The following is a 20,461-nucleotide window of genomic DNA, read 5'->3' on the forward strand; positions in this document are numbered from 1 at the left end:
ATCAAAAGTTGGAAACCTTCATTAACTCACTTTGGTTTTACCTCCTACTAAGTGTTTTAAGACCTTATTTTACCTAATGCCTTTTATGTAAGAGTAGTTTGCCCAAGCAAAGCTAAATTTTTCTTTCTTTTTTTTTTTTTTTCTTGCAACCTGTAGCTTGTCATAAAGTTAACAGTGCGTCTTGACTCTTGGAAGTGATTTCTTGCTAGGAATCTTGCCTCAATTTTGGAGCAAAGCTCTCTTCAAGAATACAAGAAAATTCTTGGCATCTATAAGTGGCATAAAATGACTTTCGTGGTCAGAAACACCCACTTGGGAATAGATTTGAGATATTTCCGAGACTAGCTACGAAATATACCTGAATCTGAATGTAATGTTTTAATAAATTGACCCTTCTAAATATTAAAAGTGTGAATGCTACAGGGATTGGGTTTGTTCATTTTTTGTGTGTCCCGCTTTTCCTGCAAGCTTCTGGGAAGCTGAATTCAGATAAGTTAGTTTTTGAAATGATCTTAAAAATACCTGATTGGGACCTGATAGGAAATGGTGTGGGGTTTTTAAACCACTTAGTGTTGCCGAATAATTTCAGAGTAATTTCATCCTTAGGCTATCAAGATATTTTTCTCCTTAATGAATGATTCTTGTAAGGACCGGGATTGTGGGGTTTTGAAGAATGTACGTGACGGAGAAACTCATCACTCCACACGATTGTTTCTCACTCAGCCAGCTGCTGCCGCCTCCTTGCACTGGTGAAGAACATGCAGTTTGAGCTGAGAAATCGTGTGAGAACTTGGATCTTTCCTAACTGGGGTGTCTGGGAGGGAAGGGGAAGTGGCTGTGTCAGATGCAGAGTAATACATTTGTCTTTTATATATATATATATATAAAAAAATGTATAAGAGATATATATATATAGGATATATATAGATATATATGAGATATATATATGGAATATATACAGAGAGACTTAGATAGGTTGGATGGATGGGCCAACATTAATGGCATGAGCTTCAACAAGACCAAGTGCCAGGTCCTGCACTTGGGCCACACCAACCCCACGCGTCGGTACAGGCTTGGGGAAGTGTGGCTGGAGCTGCCTGGCGGAAAAGGACTTGGGGGTTCTAATTGACAAGCGGCTGAATATGAGCCGGCAGTGTGCCCAGGTGGCCAAGGTGGTATCCTGGCTTGTATTAGAACGAGCGTGACCAGCAAAAGTAAGGAGGTGATTGTCCCCCTGTACTCAGCACTGGTGAGGCCACACCTGGAGTATTGTGTCCAGTTTTGGGCACCTCAATCCAAGAGAGATATGGAGGTGCTGGAGCGGGTGCAGAGGAGGGCAATGAAGCTGGTGAAGGGCCTGGAGCATCAATCGTATGAAGAACGATTGAGGGAGCTGGGACTGTTTAGTTTGAGGCAGAGGAGGCTGAGGGGAGACCTCATCACTCTGTACAGGTACTTGAAAGGCCATTTTAGAGAGGTTGGTGCTGGTCTCTTCTCACAGGTAATTAGCGATAGAACAAGAGGGAATGGCTTCAAGCTGCAACAGGGTAGGTTTAGACTGAACATTAGGAAGAAATTTTTCACAGAAAGAGTGGTCGGGCATTGGAATAGGCTGCCCAGGGAGGTGGTTGAGTCTCCATCCCTGGATGTGCTTAAGAGTCACTTAGATGTGGTGTTGGGGCATATGGTGTAGGGGAGAACTTTGTAGAGTAGGGTAGATGGTTGGACTCGATGATCCCAGGGGTCTTTTCCAACCTGGATGATCCTATGATTCTAATAATAATGTGTGTATATATGTGTGTATATATATATATAGTATGTCTGTATATACACATGCTATGTATACAAACACATACATATGTATAGTATACATACATATATTTATGTATAGAAATAATTTTTACTGAAATGATGCATCCTAAAATGTTACTGCAGCAATTTCCTCATTTATACAGGAAAAAAATGCTGAGTGGGTGGATGGCAAACTGCAGTACTTCTTGCTAAACATGTGGTACATGCCCTGGCTGCTTAACTTAATATTTAAAGATTTGGGGAGGTTTTTTTCTTGTTTTAGAAATGGCCCTACACATATTGCTCTAGAGACGGGAACCTGCACTGCTTATAGCGTTTTGACAGCAGGAGGGGTTGGCCACGAACCTTCTTTATCTCATTTCTGTGTGCTTTCCAATTTATGATTATTCCTTGTTCCTTGAGCAGTCAGCCTAATTTCAAAGAATTATATATATTCGATAGTAACTATTTTGTAAGCATCTCTGTTCCGTTTATCAGGCCGTGTGCGTCTTGATGTCTGCAGTGCATTTCCTTCCAAAAGAGGCTGTAACTTGTATCTGGTGTCTGAGGGCTTTTTTTCCCCCGCAGTTATGAAAAAATAGTTTCTTTGAGACAACACAGCAGATAGTAGGTCCAAGTACATATGTAATTCTCAGAACCGGCGTTAGCTATTTTAAAGCTTATTTCTTAATTTACTTAAAATTAATTGAAAGACTCTTTCTTTGCAAGAAAGAGGTTCTTTGAGGTTTCTAGAGAAGTTGTAGTTTCAATAAAAGTATTGCCAGGTGCAAATTGCCGTTTTTTTTTTCTGTACGTCAGTGTTTGGGGAATGTTGCAGTGTCTCTGTGCAGGGTCTGCAAACAGAACTGCACTGGTTTCTCTCGGATTCCTCTTTAGGCAGAGACGTGCTTCCCCTTCATATCAATTTTGGTGTGAATATTTTCACAATATATGGTCAAAGAAATTGCGTTAATTAACTGACTTGTATATAGGGCAGAACTGTCAACACCGTCTTCTAATTATTCTCTTTCAGTAATTGGGACAACTGCAGTTTAATAGGTTGAAAAGCCGGAGGTGGAGGGATGAGGAGCATCCATGTGCAAGGGAAAGAGGTGAATAAAAATGCCAATTAAGCTATCGCGCTGGCTGTGTTTTAGGGATCCTGACGAGAAACAATGTGTGCCCGTATTTGCTCCTATTCAATTTCTAGACTTGGGCTTTTGCAGCCGTATTTAAAATGCTGAAATGATTATTGCATTTCAGCTCCATGGCTTTATGAATATTTTTCTGGATTTGGGGGGTTCTGTTTTATGTTCCCTGCACCAACAGGAGCCTGCACAGTGGTGGGCAGAGGCTGCTGCGTACCAGGGATGCTGAAGGTCAGAGCAATTCCTGCCACGGTGAGACTGAGGTTCTGTCTTCGGTTGGAGCAAGCTTTGGTATGGCTGATGTCATAAACCAGAGGTTTTATCATATAGTGACATCTGTCCATCTTAAAATGGAAACACTGGCTTTGTATCAATGAATTTTTAGAACACAGGCATTGGGAAGAGAATCTCAGAAGTCTGAAGCTGTTTACTGGAACTAACCCCACCATTTTAACCTATTTTCTGTGCTCTTCAGCCTGGCATCTTTTCTATATGGACATTCTTATCAGTAGGATATAGTCTAATGTTAGAAAACATAGTATTTGTGACACAGATGTTTAGACTTGTCTGCTTACATCTCTAGATGAAAATGGGAGACGTAAATCACACGTTGCGGTAATGTTGAACGTTTTTCTTTGGGTGAGGCTGACAGAAGCCGGGGGGTCTGGAAGTGCCCCCGACTTTTCAGGTCACACTAAAAAAGGGTTTGCGAGACTTGGGAAAGTTTCCATGTTGCTTAACCCTCTTCTCACCTAGTGCTTTTGGTTCCTCCGATGGAGTAGGTGAATAGAAGGAGGGGGGTGAGCAGCTCCTCAGAATGGAACAGCAAATCCTTTAACTGCAGAACATCACCGAGCACGTATTTTCCAGTTTTAACAGTTTAAGGGCTGAAAAAAGAAGTTGAACTCAATTTGTGCTGGTTCCCCTGTGAAGGTGGGGACCTGAGGGGCCAAGGGGCTCCCTGGCGCGGGAGCTCTGCCTGGTGGCCTCCTTGGGGACAGACCTTCCTGGTGGCCAGCGGTGGAGAAGGAGGTGGGATGGGGTGGAGGAAGAGGGCTTACAAGCACCGTTCGGCTCTCTCCTGTGGAGCTGCCCTGTGTGGGATGAGCTGCTCTATGGCCCCCGTCAGCAGCTCCCAGCCTCCCACCAACGGCTCGGGGTGGCCATGGCAGCCTGCCATCCGGCCTGGCCTCTTCTCATTTTTCTTTTTGCTTCTCATGGCACCTGTGTGGTTACTTCACGGAGGAGTTCTCTGCAGAAGTGCTCGATACTTTTCTGCCCATCTGCTCTTGGAAGTACTGGCGTGGCCATGATAGCTTAAAACCCACACTCTTCCTCTGTCTCATCCTCTGCGTACAGAATAAAAGGTGTGCAAGAGGCACAGATCATTAAGTAGAACATACCTTTAAGTAAGGTATAAATGGTGGTTGGTTTTAATCTTGATGGTGAACCTGCTTGTGGGTGAACTTGCTTGTGCACCTCCCCTATGAAGACAGGCTGAGAGAGCTGGGGTTGTTCAGCCTGGAGAAGAGAAGGCTCCAGGGAGACCTCATAGCAGCCTTCCAATATCTGAAGGGAGCCTACAGGAGAGCCAGAGAGGGACTCTTTGTCAGGAGATGTAGTGACAGGACAAGGGGTAATGGTTTTAAATTGGAAGAGGGGAGATTTAGATTAGATATTAGGAGGAATTTATTTGCTGTGAGGGTGGTGAGGCACTGGAACAGGTTGCCCAGGGAAGCTGTGTCTGCCCCATCCCTGGAAGTGTTTAAGGCCAGGCTGGATGGGGCTTTGAGCAACCTGGTGTGGTGGGAGGTGTCCCTGCCCATGGCAGGGGGGTTGGAACTCAATGATCTTTAAGGTCCCTTCCAACTCTGACCATTCTATGATTCTATGAAAAAACAGAGAACAAGCCCCCTGAATGGTTCCCAGAAGCTGTTCAATCTGTGCAGTTACCTGGGTCCTCAGCATTTAAAGGGTTTTAAACTTAAAGAAAAGCAGCTTTCCAGCTTGGAGCTCCAGTTTGGAGTGTTTTCATGGCACTTGTCTAGGAATAACTGTCTCCTCGGCAAGGAGGGTTCTGCACTGAGCTGTAGTGCTGCTTTTGGCCCTCAGTTCCAGTTATTGGGGGATGAGTGTGAGAACAGAAAATGCCATATATTCAGTGGGTGCAATGCACTCCAGGGGATCAGTTTATTTTTCCCATATTTTTAAATGAGTAACTAACCTGTTATTTTGAAGTCTTAATTAAAGTAACAGAATAAGAAACTGTGATTTTTCTGTTGTCTGAGGAATAGTTTATGTAAAGTGTAGAATACATTTAGGTGATCTCTTCCCTGGGAATATTCAACTGATTTATGACTGTCAGGAAGAAAATGGTACTTGATTTACTTTTTTTCTCCGTATGTGCACATAGGTGATTCATTTATCACATGGCTCTTCTTTTGCGAGTGAAAAGCATTTGCCTATTTTTAGAGTACCTGGCTTTGCGACTTCCTTCAATTCCTTAGTTTGTAGGTTGGCTTTTTGATGGAGTAGTGCGTGGTGGGCATCAGGAGGAGGTGAAGTTGGGCAGTGCTTGGGATTCATATGCTTTAAAAAAATATTAGGTTTGCTGCCACTGGGTTTTCTGTAAAGGCTTTAATTAGGTTGCTTGTAAATTAAATTAAAAATAAGTAGGAATAGAAGCACCCAAAGGAGAGTAGGTATTTGAGCACCGAAGTGGGTCAGAAGTGGGCAGTAACTCTGCTCTCTGGGTGTGTATTGATTGACTTAATTACCCGGCAGCACTTGGGAATGACTGGTGGTGGCTTCAGCAGGCGTTTATTTTACTGGGCAAAAGGGGATTTCAAGAGTTCCTTTTGAAGAAGTGGCCCAGTGATTGTCCTTAGCCTCATTCTTCTATATCAGTAATGCTGCTGTTAATAGATGAGACCCGTCATCAGCCGCTCGAGGTTGGCAGGGCAGGGAGATGGAGGCTTTAAAAGCAGTTACCAGTCGGTTGCACTGGGGCACCAATGGGCGCGCTCGGTGTGAGGAAGGGACCACAGCATTTGCTTAAAGTATTGTAAAACAGTTTGCAAAAGCAGCTGAGTGTATGAATTAAAAGCTGTGATGTTTTCCTTTGTGGTTATACGAGCTGCTCTCTGGCATCTCTTTCAGCTTAGCTTTGAGGCCTCCGCTGCAGAGAAGGCAGGATCTGGTGCTGGTGCTGAGTACGTGTGTGTGAGACCGCACGCGATATTCGCGGTGTGTGCAGGCAAGCGTGGCTGTTGGCATGTAAATACACACATCCTTTTATTAAAAGTAAGACTTCTTTATGCTAGAAGTGCGTATTTGCTCTGCGGGGCTTGTGTTTCTTAATATTTATAGCGTTATAACCGCTGTTGTCCTACACAGCAAATGTCTGCTCAGCATTCATGTAGTGGCTCCGGTGAAATTTGTTGCCTGTATTAATGCTGCTTGTGTGTAATTTAGAACTTCTTCAAAGGAGTGGGAGAGAGCTCCTCAATTGTTTCTCAGAGGTGCATCTGGTTTTCAATTAGTCCTCGTCTCTGATCATCCTAGGTTATTTATTTCTTTTCCTGTGGTTATGGGAACAGCTTCAAATGCCCCAAACTATTTTTGGCCGAAATTTCAATAATAATGATCAGAAGCAGCCATTTAATCCCCGAAATAAATGTAACAATGTAGGTTTCACCATTACAAAGAACCTATCAAAAGTGTTATTAAATATTATTAAAATGCTTAAATATAGAGAAATTCTGCTCCTGGTTCTGTTCTTTATTGCCAAGTAGCATGACAGGGTGTTGGCTTTATTGTGATAGAATTAAGCTGTCCTGACGAACAGAAAAATTGTCACGCTGTACAAAGGCTATCCTGAAATTTGTAGAATAAACATCTTAAACAGTGTTGTTCCGGTAAAACATTAAAAGCGATTTTTTTTTTTTTTTAATTTTTTTTTTTTTCCTTGCAAGGGAGTCGATGTAGTTGAAGCTCTGCCCTAGAAACCCTCTCTGCTTATGCACAATGTGCTATTAAATTCTCCCTTCTCTATTTAGTGGCTTGCCTTGCGTGCTGCCCGCTGCCGTCAGCCCTGGGCGGGGGGTGTGGGGGGGCCACCAGCAGAGCCCGGGCCGCAGAGTGGTCCCCGATGGCACCTGTGTGACCGGTGGCTTTGGCAGGGCTCGGGGACTCTGTGTGCTGCCGGGGGTGGGGGGGGCGGTCAGAATCGGGTTGTTGATAGCGTCCCTCCGAGGACCGCTATTAACGGCGTGCTGCTCTGCTGCAGAAGACGGAGTGGTGTTTGTGTTCCCATAGCATGTTGTAAAATGCATGAGATTTTTGCTCATCCTCCTTGGGAATGAGAATAGGAAAATGAGAGCATCCTGAATCAGAAGCTGTTAGAAGAGCATGCAGAAACCTGCAGCAATTTCTGCTTTATTTTGTCTTCCTAGCTATGGATTAGAAGGACCGATTTTTGCAATGGGCTTTTTCCATAATGGCATTCTTGTATTGTTTGGTGAGAGCTTGCACAGGAGGAAAACAGGCTGCTGAATTTAGTCACTGATCTCTATTAGCCGTGGCCTACGGCTATGCTGAGATTTATATCCCATTTGTATTGTTGCAGCTCAAAAGAAGAATGTTCAGAGGATGACAAGTGTATTCTGAGTAGGTATGTTGTTTCATTTTCATATGAAACCCATTTTTTTTTCCTGCTTCCATTGGTCAGAAATGAGGTTAATAGGAAGAGAACATAGTACAGTGCTGCAGTGTCCCTGTTAAGGTAGAACAATAGCATCAGAAGCAGTTCTATAAAAATTAGCTGCTTTTATTAAATAAAGCTGCATTGTGCTGGTGTGCACAGTGCAGTCTTTTTCCTTTTCCTTTTTCTTTTTCTTTTTTTTTTTTTTTTTTTTAAACCATATACTGCAGTCAGCGCTTCCCTAACGAGGTGGCACTATTGTTGAGTGAGAAGGCTAGGATCATCATACTGCTTCAGGGGACAGCAGGCTTTAACAGGAGATGCCTCCCAGCCCTGTTTTACAGATCGGGAGCATCGGTGTAAGGGCACTGGGAACATCATTTCCCGGTGAGCAGCCGCTGCTGCTGTGCCGGAGCCTGTGGAATGGAAGCCCGAGTTGGTAGTCTGTTATGGAAACGCTGTTTGCTGTTATTGTAGTACCCTGGTGACAACATGCCATTGAAATGGAAAACGAGCTCTCCTGCTATCTGGAAATTCCCAGTTCCTGTGCTTAAAACATCCAGGTCATCGCCACTTTCTCCAGCATACATGTAAGTGAGAGAAATGAGGATAATAAGGTGGGATTGCTTTTGTGAGACTACCCTGTGGCAAAATACCCTGTTATATATTAAATGACATTGGCACTCGGAATTTTACCTTGTTTTCTATGTAGACCCCCAGATTTTATCCTGGATGTTTCATGATGGATGTTGTGTCGAGTCTTTCCCTCTTTGTTGAAATGTAGAGAAATTGTGCAGATTAAGCCATGTTCGTAATAATCTCGTATGTGTTCATTTGAAAAGTTCGTGGTGGTGTTAATTTGTAGTGCTGATGTTGAATTGCCGAGTTAAGCTTTGAGGCAGGCTTTCTTTGTAGTGTTTATACGCTAACATTTCCTCCTCCCGACTGTTACGCTTAGGAATTAAACATGGAATCACCTGCTGTATTGTACTGCACTTCTCTTTGTGTGAGTTCTCGGATATCAGAAATCATCTTGCTCTGGTCATGTTTTATTCTTGAAAGTCTTAGCATTAATGCAAATTGAATGTCTTTTTACAAAGTTACAATAAAATCTTAAAACATAAATATAAATCATTCCTATCGGAGTACTTATGTAGTTTATTCAGTTTGTCCGTGTAAAGTAGCTTCGCATAAAAGAGTATTTTAATACGCATGGAAACAATATGCCTTTGTCTCACCAGATCTTGATGGAGCTTTTGTTCACCTTTTGTTGCCGTGAGTTGTGTGTCAGCGTGTACAGGTGGCTTTTTTTCCTTCTGTGAAATAAAGCTAAGCATAGGGTACTGGACAGCATCTGCCTGTATTTCCTTTTGAAAATGAGGAAGAGTTGCTTTAAAATGCACAAGTAGCAGTGGAGGTGACTCCCCTATCTGGAAATGACTATAAAGACCATTACTTTACAAAAGTATTCCAGCCTAGTATCTACGATGTCGGTACTTTGAAGCTTCTATTGTGTTTTTGCAGACAGGCTTTTGCTCCGGCTGCTGTAGGGACATGCTGTAAGAAATAGGTATTTACGGGTCCTCTAAGCGTCATCTTTCTTGGCCGTTTTTTGGGGAACGGCACCGATGAGGCGCGGGGCCGACAGGACCCAGCACCCTGTGCCCGGTCACTGCTGTTCTCGGGGTGAAGGGCTTGGGGTTCAGGAGCCAACCCGGCTGTACGGAGCCTGGGCTGGGCACCTCCGGTTGTAAGAGGAATTTTCATGGGAGTGTTCCAGCCTTTTCACTCACCGGATGCAACAAATATCTTTAAGGTTACCAGAAATAAGCTATTTCTAATAAATTGCTACTTTAAAAAATATATATTACTGAAGACAAAGTATAATGATTAAAAAAAAGAAAGAGTTGTGAGACAACGTATTTCCAGGAAACACTGTCTTTAGTGTTGTATGTTATGTTTTTGTTTTTTAAACTGTAGTACTTATTAAATGCAAGAAAAATCAGCAGTAGCCCAGTCCGATCTATCTGCTACTGGAACTGAGCATTTCTTTTGTGTGTTGCCTTTAAATTGCTAATCTGTCTCCGTGTGTGCCCCGGCTTTCCTGATGGGGATCATGTAGCTGATTATCTCCGTGTGTTGAAAGTGTGAGAACAGGTTTAGTGATCATGCTGAACTATGCGGTGCTGAGCTTATCTAGAGCATGAGAAATATGTGATCAGCAGCCTTAATTACCCTTTTCTTATGAGTCAATGTATCCCAGTGTTTATGGAGACCTTTCTTCACTGCCACACAGTCCTGACGTTAGCAGGACTCTTATATCTAACGTTAAAATTATTCATATACTGTGTTATAAAGAATGAGAAACATTACAAAATGGCACCTATTTGATTAGGCAGTATATATCAACTGATAAAAAAAACTCTTGTAGTTTAGGTTGACCAGTAAAATAGGTGATGGAATTAATCACCTTCACTGCAGAGATTATAGTAAATTTGCTACTGTTTTACATAATCGGATGTTTTTCACATATTTATAATCTTTCTTTTGTAGCTAGCACCCTGCACCCTGGCAAAAGGCTTACGTTTCGAGCAAAAGGTTCAGGGATAAGTGGTGTGTGAAACGGAACATGTATTGATGTAAAATAAATGACCACAAAACTCTTGAATTCACAGATGAACTCTTCTACACTTGGTATTTTGGATCTGGAGTATACAAAAGGATTAAAAGCTCAGTTCTCCTTTAATAGATGATATAAATCTTATAAAATCGGTTTGTAATGTTATTTTTGAATGTTAAGTAGGGAGGCCTTAAAGGTGATTTTTTTTTTTTTTGATACTTAAAATGAAATTCCAGTTTTTCAGGGTTTTCTTGAGAAGTTGACCTTTAACTTTAAAAGCTTCCTCCTGCTTACGATGTACAAGTAACTCACCTTGAGGTTAAACTGATTGTCAGGACGCACAAATTTCAGTGCTGTTATGTGGTCTGTACCTGATAGCTGAGCTCTGCCGGGGCTCCCGGGGTGGAAATGCCAGGGCGGATGGAACCAGCACCTCCGGGTTCTGGGCTGGAACCACACGGGAAGTGAAGGACCTGCTGGAGGTGGGCTGATGGCTTTGCAGGAGGAGAGGTGGTTCTGTTGCCGGGAAGCCTGCTGGTTTTGCTGGGCCTGGTGCTACTTTCCTGGCAACGGGCAGGAGGAGCAGGGAATCGTTGCCTCTTGGCTGGTAGTTTTGCATCCCACCAGTTTCTTTATTAGGGATATTTTTCAGGATATCCTGACTGCAAGAGGTAACTTCACGTTACAGGGAGGGCAAAAGGTCCCTCTGAAGGGGAATGCAGACATCCCCTGGCTTCTGGTGGAACTGGTCCAGAGAAGCTTGAGCTGCACCCAGACTGATGGAGAGATGCAGTGACACTGCACAGGGAAATCAGACGGGATCAGAACAGGAGCACTGGGATGTGACCAGTATGTGTAGGTGTGATACAGCCTGGCCCAGTGCATGGGACAGGAACATGCAGATGTGTGTCCGCGTCTTGTGCCTTCTCAACAGGCTTCACGTTTTCTTCCCTGACACTTAGAGCGCTGGAGTTTAGAATATAGATTTATTTTGTCAAAATGAGTGTGAAAGCAAGTTTACGCTCCACTAGTGAAATCCTGTTCATACCTGCGGTTGTGGTGGCCGTGTGGGGACAGACCCAGGGGACAATGTGGGCAGGTGAGCAGTTTCAGCAAGTGAATCGGGGGGGAAGGACAAAGTGAGGAATATCGGGTTGGAAAAGTGGTATTCCCTGGCATCATGGCTGTGTATCGATGGCCACGTATTAAAAGCAAACAAACCCAGTGGCTGTGTGAGCAGAGGTGAAGAACTGAAGCTCTGCTGCAGAGAGGTGAGGAACTGTTCTGCATTTGGTGGTTCAGAACACCTTTGGGGTGTTAAGGAATACGCGTCCCAATTATTGCTCACGGGCCACCTCATCTCACGCGTTAAGAACTAAGAGGAAAATTCTTTCTTACTCACACTAGCGATGCCCTTTGCATTGTTTTCCAAAGTTGTGCACATCTTCCATTAACATGAACGGAAGAAATATTTGTGGAAACTCCAGAGATTAAAGTACTATGGTGGACATCTACAAAGAATTCAATAATGCAATAGTACTATTTTCAAAAATACAATAATATGTAGTATGATACTTGTTCCATACCTATGCCATGTGAGAACGATTGTTAGCTGTTTTCTGAAAAGTTAAATGCTAAGTGCTTTTAGTCTCCAACACGCCATGTTTAAAAACAAATAAAATAAATAAAAAAAAATCTTAATGCAGATTAATCCGTTTGTAAACTTAGTGCCTTCCGTCCTTCTGTGTTGATATTTTTAAATGGAAACTATCCTTTGCCTGTGTTTTCATAAATAACTGACTGGTATTAGGAGAAATAAGCAAATGCGATATTCCAAATGTGTTGCTGTCAAAGAACTTGCAACACACTCTGTGTGTCCCGAGTCACGTGGCTGTGAAATTTGTCCGATAGGAACCACTTTGCGGTAATGGAAATCAGTTACTGTGCAGAAAAGTAAAATAAATTCTTAATACTCTGGAGTAATTAGTGTTAGTTTTAGCTGCTTATATAGGTTTTATAGGTTAATGCTTTTGTGTCTTCTTTCCAATCTCGGATTTGCTCTGGGGTGAGCTCTTCGTGTCAACGCTGTACAACGATAGGTACTTAAAAGGGAGAAGGTGTGTGTGCATAATTCATCCCACCTTCTGTCCGAGTTCCCCTCTGTGCCACCACCCTGTGTCCCTGCAGCCTGTGCTGCCCGGTTTCCGTGAAAAAACCCTCTGGTTGGGCACTTCAGCATTTGGCAGATCCCAGGGGGTATTCACCCCAAAACAGGCTCACCTCTCTGGCATCATTTCGTTTTAAGCGATTATTTCCTAGATATTTCAAATCGCAACGTGTTGAAAGTCACTGTGCAGGTCACCCCAAATATTTTTAAACTAATCTGACAACGCGTGCGAACAGACGAACTGGCTGGGTGGGGAACAGAAGGGGCTGACGTCTTATAATTATAAGGCTGATTTTAATCCCAGGAGTTTTGTATATAGAGTCCTCATTTGTGCCTCTTGATCTTACTTTTGCTTTTCAAATAGGTATTTCAATAGAATATTCTGTGTTTGAAGTGTGAAAATCCATTGCAGTAACCAACTGGTAAAAATGAGGGGAAAAAACCCCAAATCTGGTTGCCATGGAGTTTCCCGGTGCTCGTGGTTTTCCTGGGCACGCCTTTACAGGTGATGCTCTGGCTTATGGGTCCTCAAAATGACATTCTCCTCCTTGTATAGCATGATGCTGCAACATTGACATTATCTTGTGACGTGCCAAAGCATCTTTACTGAATTGTCTTGAGCATGTTACTCAGCCGATTCTGCTGGAACGTCACTTCTGCCAGTTTGTCGCTTTTGCCGTTACTTCCTTGCTATTGTGGAAAAATCTTGTTGTCCACTGGATCATAGAATCATAGATCATAGAATTGTCCAGGTTGGAAGGGACCTTTAAGGTCACTTAGTCCAACCATCAACCTAACTCTGACAGAAACAAAAAAAAACCATCACTAACCCATGTCTCTAAGCACTAGGTCAACCCGTCTTCTGAATCCCTCCAGGGATGGTGCCTCCACCACTTCCCTGGGCAGCCCATTCCAAGGCTTAATAACCCTTTCCGTGTAAAAATTGTTCCTAATATCCAACCTAAACCTCCCCTGGTGCAACTTGAGGCCGTTTCCTCTTGTCCCATCGCCTGTGACTTGGGAGAAGAGACCGACCCCCCCTGGCTACCCCCTCCTTTCAGGGAGTTGGAGAGAGTGAGAAGGTCAGCCCTCAGCCTCCTTTTCTCCAGACCAAGCACCCCCAGCTCCCTCAGCCTCTCCTCACAAGACTTGTGCTCCAGACCCCTCACCAGCTCCGTTGCCCTTCTCTGGACCCGCTCCAGCCCCTCAATGGCTTTTTTGAGGTGAGAGGCCCAAAACTGGACACAGCACTGGAGGTGGGGCCTCACCAGTGCCAGGTACAGGGCTTTTCTTGTGTTATGCAGTATTTTCTGTTGAGGTTTGGATGGCGATATCTATGGATTTTTGTAAAGTACTTGGTGAATATTGGGGTTTTAAAATAATAGCCACTTGTTCTGAATGGTAATAGTGGGAATTGTAGCGTAATAACGTGTAGCTATAACACTAAAGTGGAAGTGCAATCTGTATTATTGCTGTAATATTTTGTTCAGCAGTGACTGAGATTGTTTGCGATATCTAAGTTGTAAAAATGTGTTTTTTCGTGCCATGGGCAAGTCACCCACACCTGTTACCTGACATGATTTAAACTGTTTATCGTGTAGGGGAAAAATATTTTACAATTTGAAGTAATTAATGCCCCCCTCCATTTTCTCCAGGAGATTGTAATAAAAGACTGCCAAAACACCAGTGAAAAGTGATGGAGCAAGAGGAATGGTTGGGAAAACCAAGGCAGCAGAAAGGGCAGAGGTTAATGACCAAACCCCAACGTCACGGTCTTGTTTACTCTCTCTTGCTGGCTTTTAAGCTCTCAAAATCATTCTGTACAATAAGGAAAAGTAGCCACACTCCGGAAAGGAATTGTTCCTAAATGCGTTTGAGGATACAGTGGGACGTGTATTATGTGACCAAATCTTGGCCGTGCAGGTGCCACCTTAGACATATAGAGGTTTTTGTCTCGAAGGAACCGTTCTACAAACTTAACAATTTCTGTGTGTGTGTGAAAACTGACCTTAAAGACACGTCAGGTAGAACCCTATTCTGCTGGTGCGTGCACAATGTTTTAAGTGTTTTGTAATGCACAGGCAGCGTTCAGCTGCCAGGCTAAAATCATGGCTTGCCTTTGGAAAACTTAAAGCAAAAGATAAAGGATGGAGAATGGGACGTGCAGTGTCAGCCCAGCCCGGGCTGGGACACCTGAGTGACTCCTTGTCGTGGTTTTGACCAGATTGACCGATCAGAACGACAGACGGCCCCTCCCTCCCCCCTCTAGGGAAAGGGGGGAGAGGAAGAGATAGAAGAGATTTATGAGTTTAGAAAAAACTAAACTACTTTAATGAAAATATTAATAAATAATGAAATAAATAATAATTTAAAAAAAAAGGAAAAAAAAAGAATACAGTATATACAAAACCGTCTCAAGCTCCCAAGATGATGATCATGTCACCACCAGGCACAGGGGAAAGTCCCAGGCTGGACTCGGTGATGGACAGGAGCTGGATTCCGGATCTGGAGTCAGGAATGCTCGGATCGGGATCAAAGGCAGACGAACAGACAGGGTCCTCCTCAGACATTGGCCATTGAAGGAAGAGAGTTGACCCTTTGATCCCTCAGCTTTTACACTGAGCATGATGCAGATGGGATGGAATACCCTGTTGGTCAGGTTTGGGTCACCTCTCCTGTCCGTTCCTCCCCACAGGTGGGACCCCTCTACGCTTTTCCGCTTCCGACCCTCCAACGGGGCAAATAACAAATTTCCCTGCCCTTGGTTGTTGCAGCAATAAGTATAAGCAAGGGCCTCTCTGCTCACCATCCCTTGGTCTAATCAGGTCTTACCACTGTGAGAGTGAGCAGTTTCTGAACAACATGCTGTTAATTTCAGAGTTTAGTTAGTTAGAAGAGGCCCAGCTAAAAAGGTAAAATTACTGAACAGAAAATTAGTTCTGTTTTACCTCAAACCAGGACACTCCTGTATTTTACCTTTTTGAACGTCAAGGAAATAAAGCAGTTCTGCTTCTGTAGAAGAGCTGCAAAGCCTGCGTGTTTGTTTTGCTTTTTGTGTTTTTAATAGTAGGAATCAATAGGCTAACACCGACTTTGGCAAAAAGTCATTAGAGAACCGTTTCTAATTTAGCATCGTTAAACAATCTGAGACTGCAAATTTAAGCTACAAGTGGCTCCATGAGTGTAAACCCTTTGTCAAACAGATAAATGGGGATGTGATACTAAGGCTCCCAGAGAGACCGAATACTGTTAGGAACAAAAGCTTTATAGCAATGACTGAGCCAAATATTGCTTTGTTTCTGTGGAAAACAAATTTGAATTAACCAGCGGGCTGTAATTATACTGCAAACAGCTGGAGACCTCTGATAGTTTAGTTGTTTAAGAAGGAATTTTGAGGAGAATGTTTTCTGTGTGCATATCCTTGGGGAAATCACACCGAAATGGTGGTTGATGTTGCTCAGTCCTTTCTGCTGGCTTTGTGGAACCATGTTTGTGCTGGCTTCGGTCACGGTGGGATCTTACTAGGAAGGGATACAAAAAGGTGTGAGTGATGCTGGGAATATCCTCATTTCGGTGTTGTCCTCCTTTCCATCCAGATCCATTGGTGTTTGGAACAGTGATGGTGTCTCCAATCATTTGAGGGTTTCTAGGAGCTTCCATCATTTCTGTTGGTGGTGGGGGCTTGCGTGCTCGGGCAGAAATGTTTTGTCAGACAGTGATTGTGACTTCAAGTCCAAAGAGACTTGGTTATATTAAAAAAAAAAAAAAAAAAAAAAAAAGGGAAAAGTAGGTTACCTTGAGCCTGACAGGTTGAACAAGGTTCAGCCTGACCTTTGTGGATATAGGAATGTCTATTTGTTTTTTAATTTAAGAAACAGTAAGCTTTGTTTTATGTCTTTCTTCTGGAGCGGAGACTTAGAAGAGCTCGGCATCAAGTTTCTAAACAAATGTTTAAATGTTCTGCTGTTCCTGCTGTATAGATTAGAAAGCTAATCTTTAAACAAGGTTAGGTGTAAAAAGTGAGATATTCCAATAGCAACATGGGAGCATTGCCCGAGGTGAGCAGCGTTCACGGAATCACGGAATTGTCAGAGTTGGAAGGGACCTCTAGAGATCATCTAGTCCAACTCCCCTGCTGAAGCAGGGTTGCCCAGAGCACATCACTCAGGACTGCATCCAGGTGGGTCTTGAAGATCTCCAGAGAAGGGGACTCCACGACCTCCCTGGGCAGCCTGTTCCAGGGCTCTGGCACCCCCACCGGAAAGAAGTTTTTCCTCATATTTGAATGGAACTTCCCATGTTCCAGCTTGTGCACGTTGCCCCTCGTCCTATCGCTGGGAACCACTGAAAAGAGTCCGGCTCCATCCTCCCTCAAACTACCCTTTAGGTACTTATAGAATCACAGAATGGTTAGAGTTGGAAGGGACCTTAAAGATCATCGAGTTCCAACCCCCCTGCCATGGGCAGGGACACCTCCACTAGAGCAGGTTGCTCAAAGCCCCATCCATCCTGGCCTTGAACCCCTCCAGGGGTGCCCCATGGTGGAGGGGCATATAAGATGCCCCATCCCTGGAGGTGTTTAAGGCCAGGCTCAGTGCTGGCTGCTGCAGCTGCTTTGAGAAGCTGCACCCACGACGCTTTAAAGCAATGCAGTGACCTGATAAATGCAGAGTGTTTCTAGTTATGTTATCAGCCTCTGGCTCATCTATTAAAAATACAGCCTTTAAATTGCTCAGCGAAACAGTGACATCTGAAGCTGATGGCATGAGATGAGTGGTCATAATAAGAAAGAAAAAAGAAAAAAAAAAAAAAAAGCCCTGATTTGCAGTGCTAATGCTTTGTGTGTCCTTGGTCACCGTGGTCCCACCTTCAGCCCCTTTCGCATCTCCAGCAAATGCCAGGCTTAGTCCTGGGTAGTCCCGGGTGCCCCAGAGCAGAGCCGACGTTTGCCCCACACGGTGGTTGCTCTGTTGGGAGAGGAGTTCACTTGCTCTGTCACCCCGGCCAAACAAAAATGGCCTGTTCTCTTTGTTTGCTCTTCTAGCTATTTTAAAATGTGCGTTTGCATTTCCTAGAGAAACTTCTGGCTGTGTTTTTGTAATGAGAAACACTTAACAAATCACGAAACTGGCTAGTTTTACTGGCTTACTGATACCACAAAGGAATTAAATTGGGAAGTGCTGTTAAAAAATAGTAATAAAAAGATGAGGTGTTGTTTTGGGAGAGGACAAATGTAAAGGTAACTTCTTTACCAGAATAAAGAATTTCCTGAAATCGTATGGGTGAAGATATGGAATGGAAGAAATGGGAAATACCATGATTGTATAATTTGTTCATCTACATTATATTAGTATTTTAATTTCTTAATAGAAGTATTAAAAGATTTTCCTTTATACGATGCTCCCATATCAGTTACGCTTATTGAGCTCCTAGGTGGCCATGCAATTTGTCAGGGAATTCCTAAATTCATTACTTATGAAGCTGAACATCTGTTTTTAATGGGAAGACAGTAAGATAGTCAATACTTAAATTATTTTTTGGCAGACTAAGCATACTAAAATACTTTTTGGCAGATTATGCATACAAAGTAAAGAATTACTCTATCTAATAGTAAATGAAAGTTTCATTGTATTTCACTGGCTTTTTCATTAGGCTCATCAGGTTCATTAGCAAAATACATGCATAGCTGCATGTATAGGACAGCCCTGTAATATGCCGGATTCTTTTGATAGATCATAAAATAGTAAAGATTTATCTTGTAATAAGAATATCTTAGTATGAAATTGAAATCTGGTTCTTTGTTTGCTGATGAATACCAGAGTATTGGCACATGCCAGGAGCCATTGCTGAAGATGCCGTTACCAGTGACCAGCACGCTTGCAGTCACGGTTCGTTGAACAGTAATTTGACAGAGAAAATAAGGTTATAATCCTTTCAAAAACAAGCTATTGAGCTTCACCAAATTAAGAATTCACTGTCTGGCCAATATGGCTTTGGCAAGCTTTTACTGAGTTATGTAAAGACTGTGGGTTTTAAATAAATCAGAGAACACGCGCTCTAAAATATCTGTGGCTGTAGGCTGATCTCCTTGCTTTGTTTTCCAGGATTCTGCGCTGTGCTCTGACAGTTTCTACCAGATCAATGCTTTACTGATGTACATGAACAAATCCCCGAGAATATTCATAGTTCCCTTGTTTCTCTTGCATCAGAATGAGTTCAACTACTTCGGAAGAAAATGCCATAACGGAATGTTGTTTTATTCCGTTCCTGCCACTGAACACTACACAAAATGGCAATGCCAGGTTTGAATATTTTAGTCGACAGTAAAACTTGTCTGAGTTTCTGCAGGTCCCTGCTTTCAGGTTCAGGTTGGATATTGAGGTTCAGGTTGGATATTAGGAAGAATTTTTACACTGAAAGGGTTATCAAGCCTTGGAATGGGCTGCCCAGGGAAGTGGTTGAGGCACCATCCCTGGAGGTGTTCGGAAGACGTGGTGACATGGTACTGGGGGACATGGTTTAGTGATGTTTTTTTTTGTCGAGAGTTAGATTGATGGTTGGACTAGATGATCTTGAAGGTCCCTTCCAACCTAGATGATTCTATGATTCATGGGTCATCTGGTTGCCTCTGGACTCTTTGAACAGGTCAGTATTTGCAAAGCGCTTTAGGAAGCAGTTTACCTCTGTGAATCGTGGTAACTCCAGCCCTTTCCAAAGTACCTGTCAGTTTTTGCTGGAAAGTCCCGGTACCTAAAGCATCTTTTGAAGGAGGCACAGCCAGCAGTGACACAGAGCCTGGGCAGCCTCTGTCTCCACGGCTCCGGGGCTCCTGCTCCGGGGGCAGAGTTCGCTTTCTCCAATCACGGCCCTTCAGTTTCCATAATTCCCTGCAAGTAGTCCATGGGGATGGCCTGCGGAGCTGGGAGTAGCAATGGACAGAAGTCCTGTAAGTACTGTGGTCGCTCTGTGTGTTTTCAAATTGCTTATTTGACATTCTGAGCTCCTTAAAGCTTGTGCCAGCCCAGATTTACCTGTGCTGCTTCTCCCTGTGCTGGGCCAGCAATTAAATATAGGACCTGTGAAGACCCATTGAAATGGCTTCCAGTCTCCTCTTCATTAACCAAAGTGAACTCTTCTTGTTACCCCACCCTATTTTGTTCTGCGTTGTGACAAGGTTTAGGGAATTATATACCTGATAATATTTAAAAGGCACTGAAGTTGTATCTTTCAAATCAATGAAATATTAATTAATACTACTAAATTACTCTGATTTCAACTCTGTTTTCTCCGCTACGGTGGTCCTTAGCTGTGGTTTTCCTCTGCCTGGGCTATGGAAAAAAAACCAAACCCAACCCAAGCCCCAAAAGTGAGTGTACCTGCACATTAGCTGGGCAGGACTCTTTTCGTAGCTCAACATTTGGCTTACTGTCCTCTTTCTGGTTCTAAAATAATTGCTAATTACACAAATTGTTCAGGTACCTTTTAGTAGATGAACAAGATTAAAAATAGTGTCTTTAAAGAGAAGGTAAATGAAAGTGAATCTAGTGAGCAATCTTCTACAGGATGAAAACTTACGTCTCGTTTTTTTTAACGGTAAAAAGCAAAGCTATCTTCCTGCAAAATTGACAGGAAGCTAGGAAATTAAGATATTTAATTAACACCCGTGTGCTGCACACTCCATATTTCATCGCTACAAAAGCACCAGTTGCAAGTACCTGGGGGATTAACTTGGAGTCGTGAGAAAAGCGAGTTTGGTTACAGGACCTGGGAAAAAAATCTGTGCTGTGCTTGAAGGAACGACACAGGGTTAGAGAGACGGTTCTGACTGACGGCTTATTCTGTGGTAGCAGCTAATTAACCTCGGGGTCCCTTCCTTGAACCCGAAGGCCGGCGCTTCCTGGAGGTGTGGGAAGGGCCGGGCAGCGCCTCTGCCTTCTGCTGTGCTGCTGGTGTTCCCGTCCCAGGGGGATCCTATAAACTATAGTATTATAGTTTATATATATATTTTTTTTTTCATACTATATATTTCATAT

The 20,461-nt window shown here is 43.2% G+C and overlaps 1 protein-coding gene across 3 annotated transcripts in view; it reads left to right on the forward strand.

The window, feature by feature from the left end:
• KLHL13 (kelch like family member 13) overlaps positions 1-20,461 on the forward strand; it is a 93,274-nt gene that overhangs the window by 41,840 nt on the left and 30,973 nt on the right. The window contains exon 1 of one of the 3 annotated variants that reach the window (XM_074147588.1): positions 7,532-7,611. The exons of 1 other annotated variant lie outside the window; for it this stretch is intronic. In XM_074147588.1, the coding sequence (XP_074003689.1) occupies positions 7,532-7,611 (80 nt within the window). Of the gene's footprint in view, positions 1-7,531; positions 7,612-8,133; positions 8,232-20,461 lie in introns of those variants that run through there. One more of the 3 variants, XM_074147587.1, reaches the window with a different exon arrangement.

Source organism: Numenius arquata, chromosome 5 (genome assembly GCF_964106895.1).
Source record: "Numenius arquata chromosome 5, bNumArq3.hap1.1, whole genome shotgun sequence".
NCBI classification, from domain to species: domain Eukaryota; kingdom Metazoa; phylum Chordata; class Aves; order Charadriiformes; family Scolopacidae; genus Numenius; species Numenius arquata.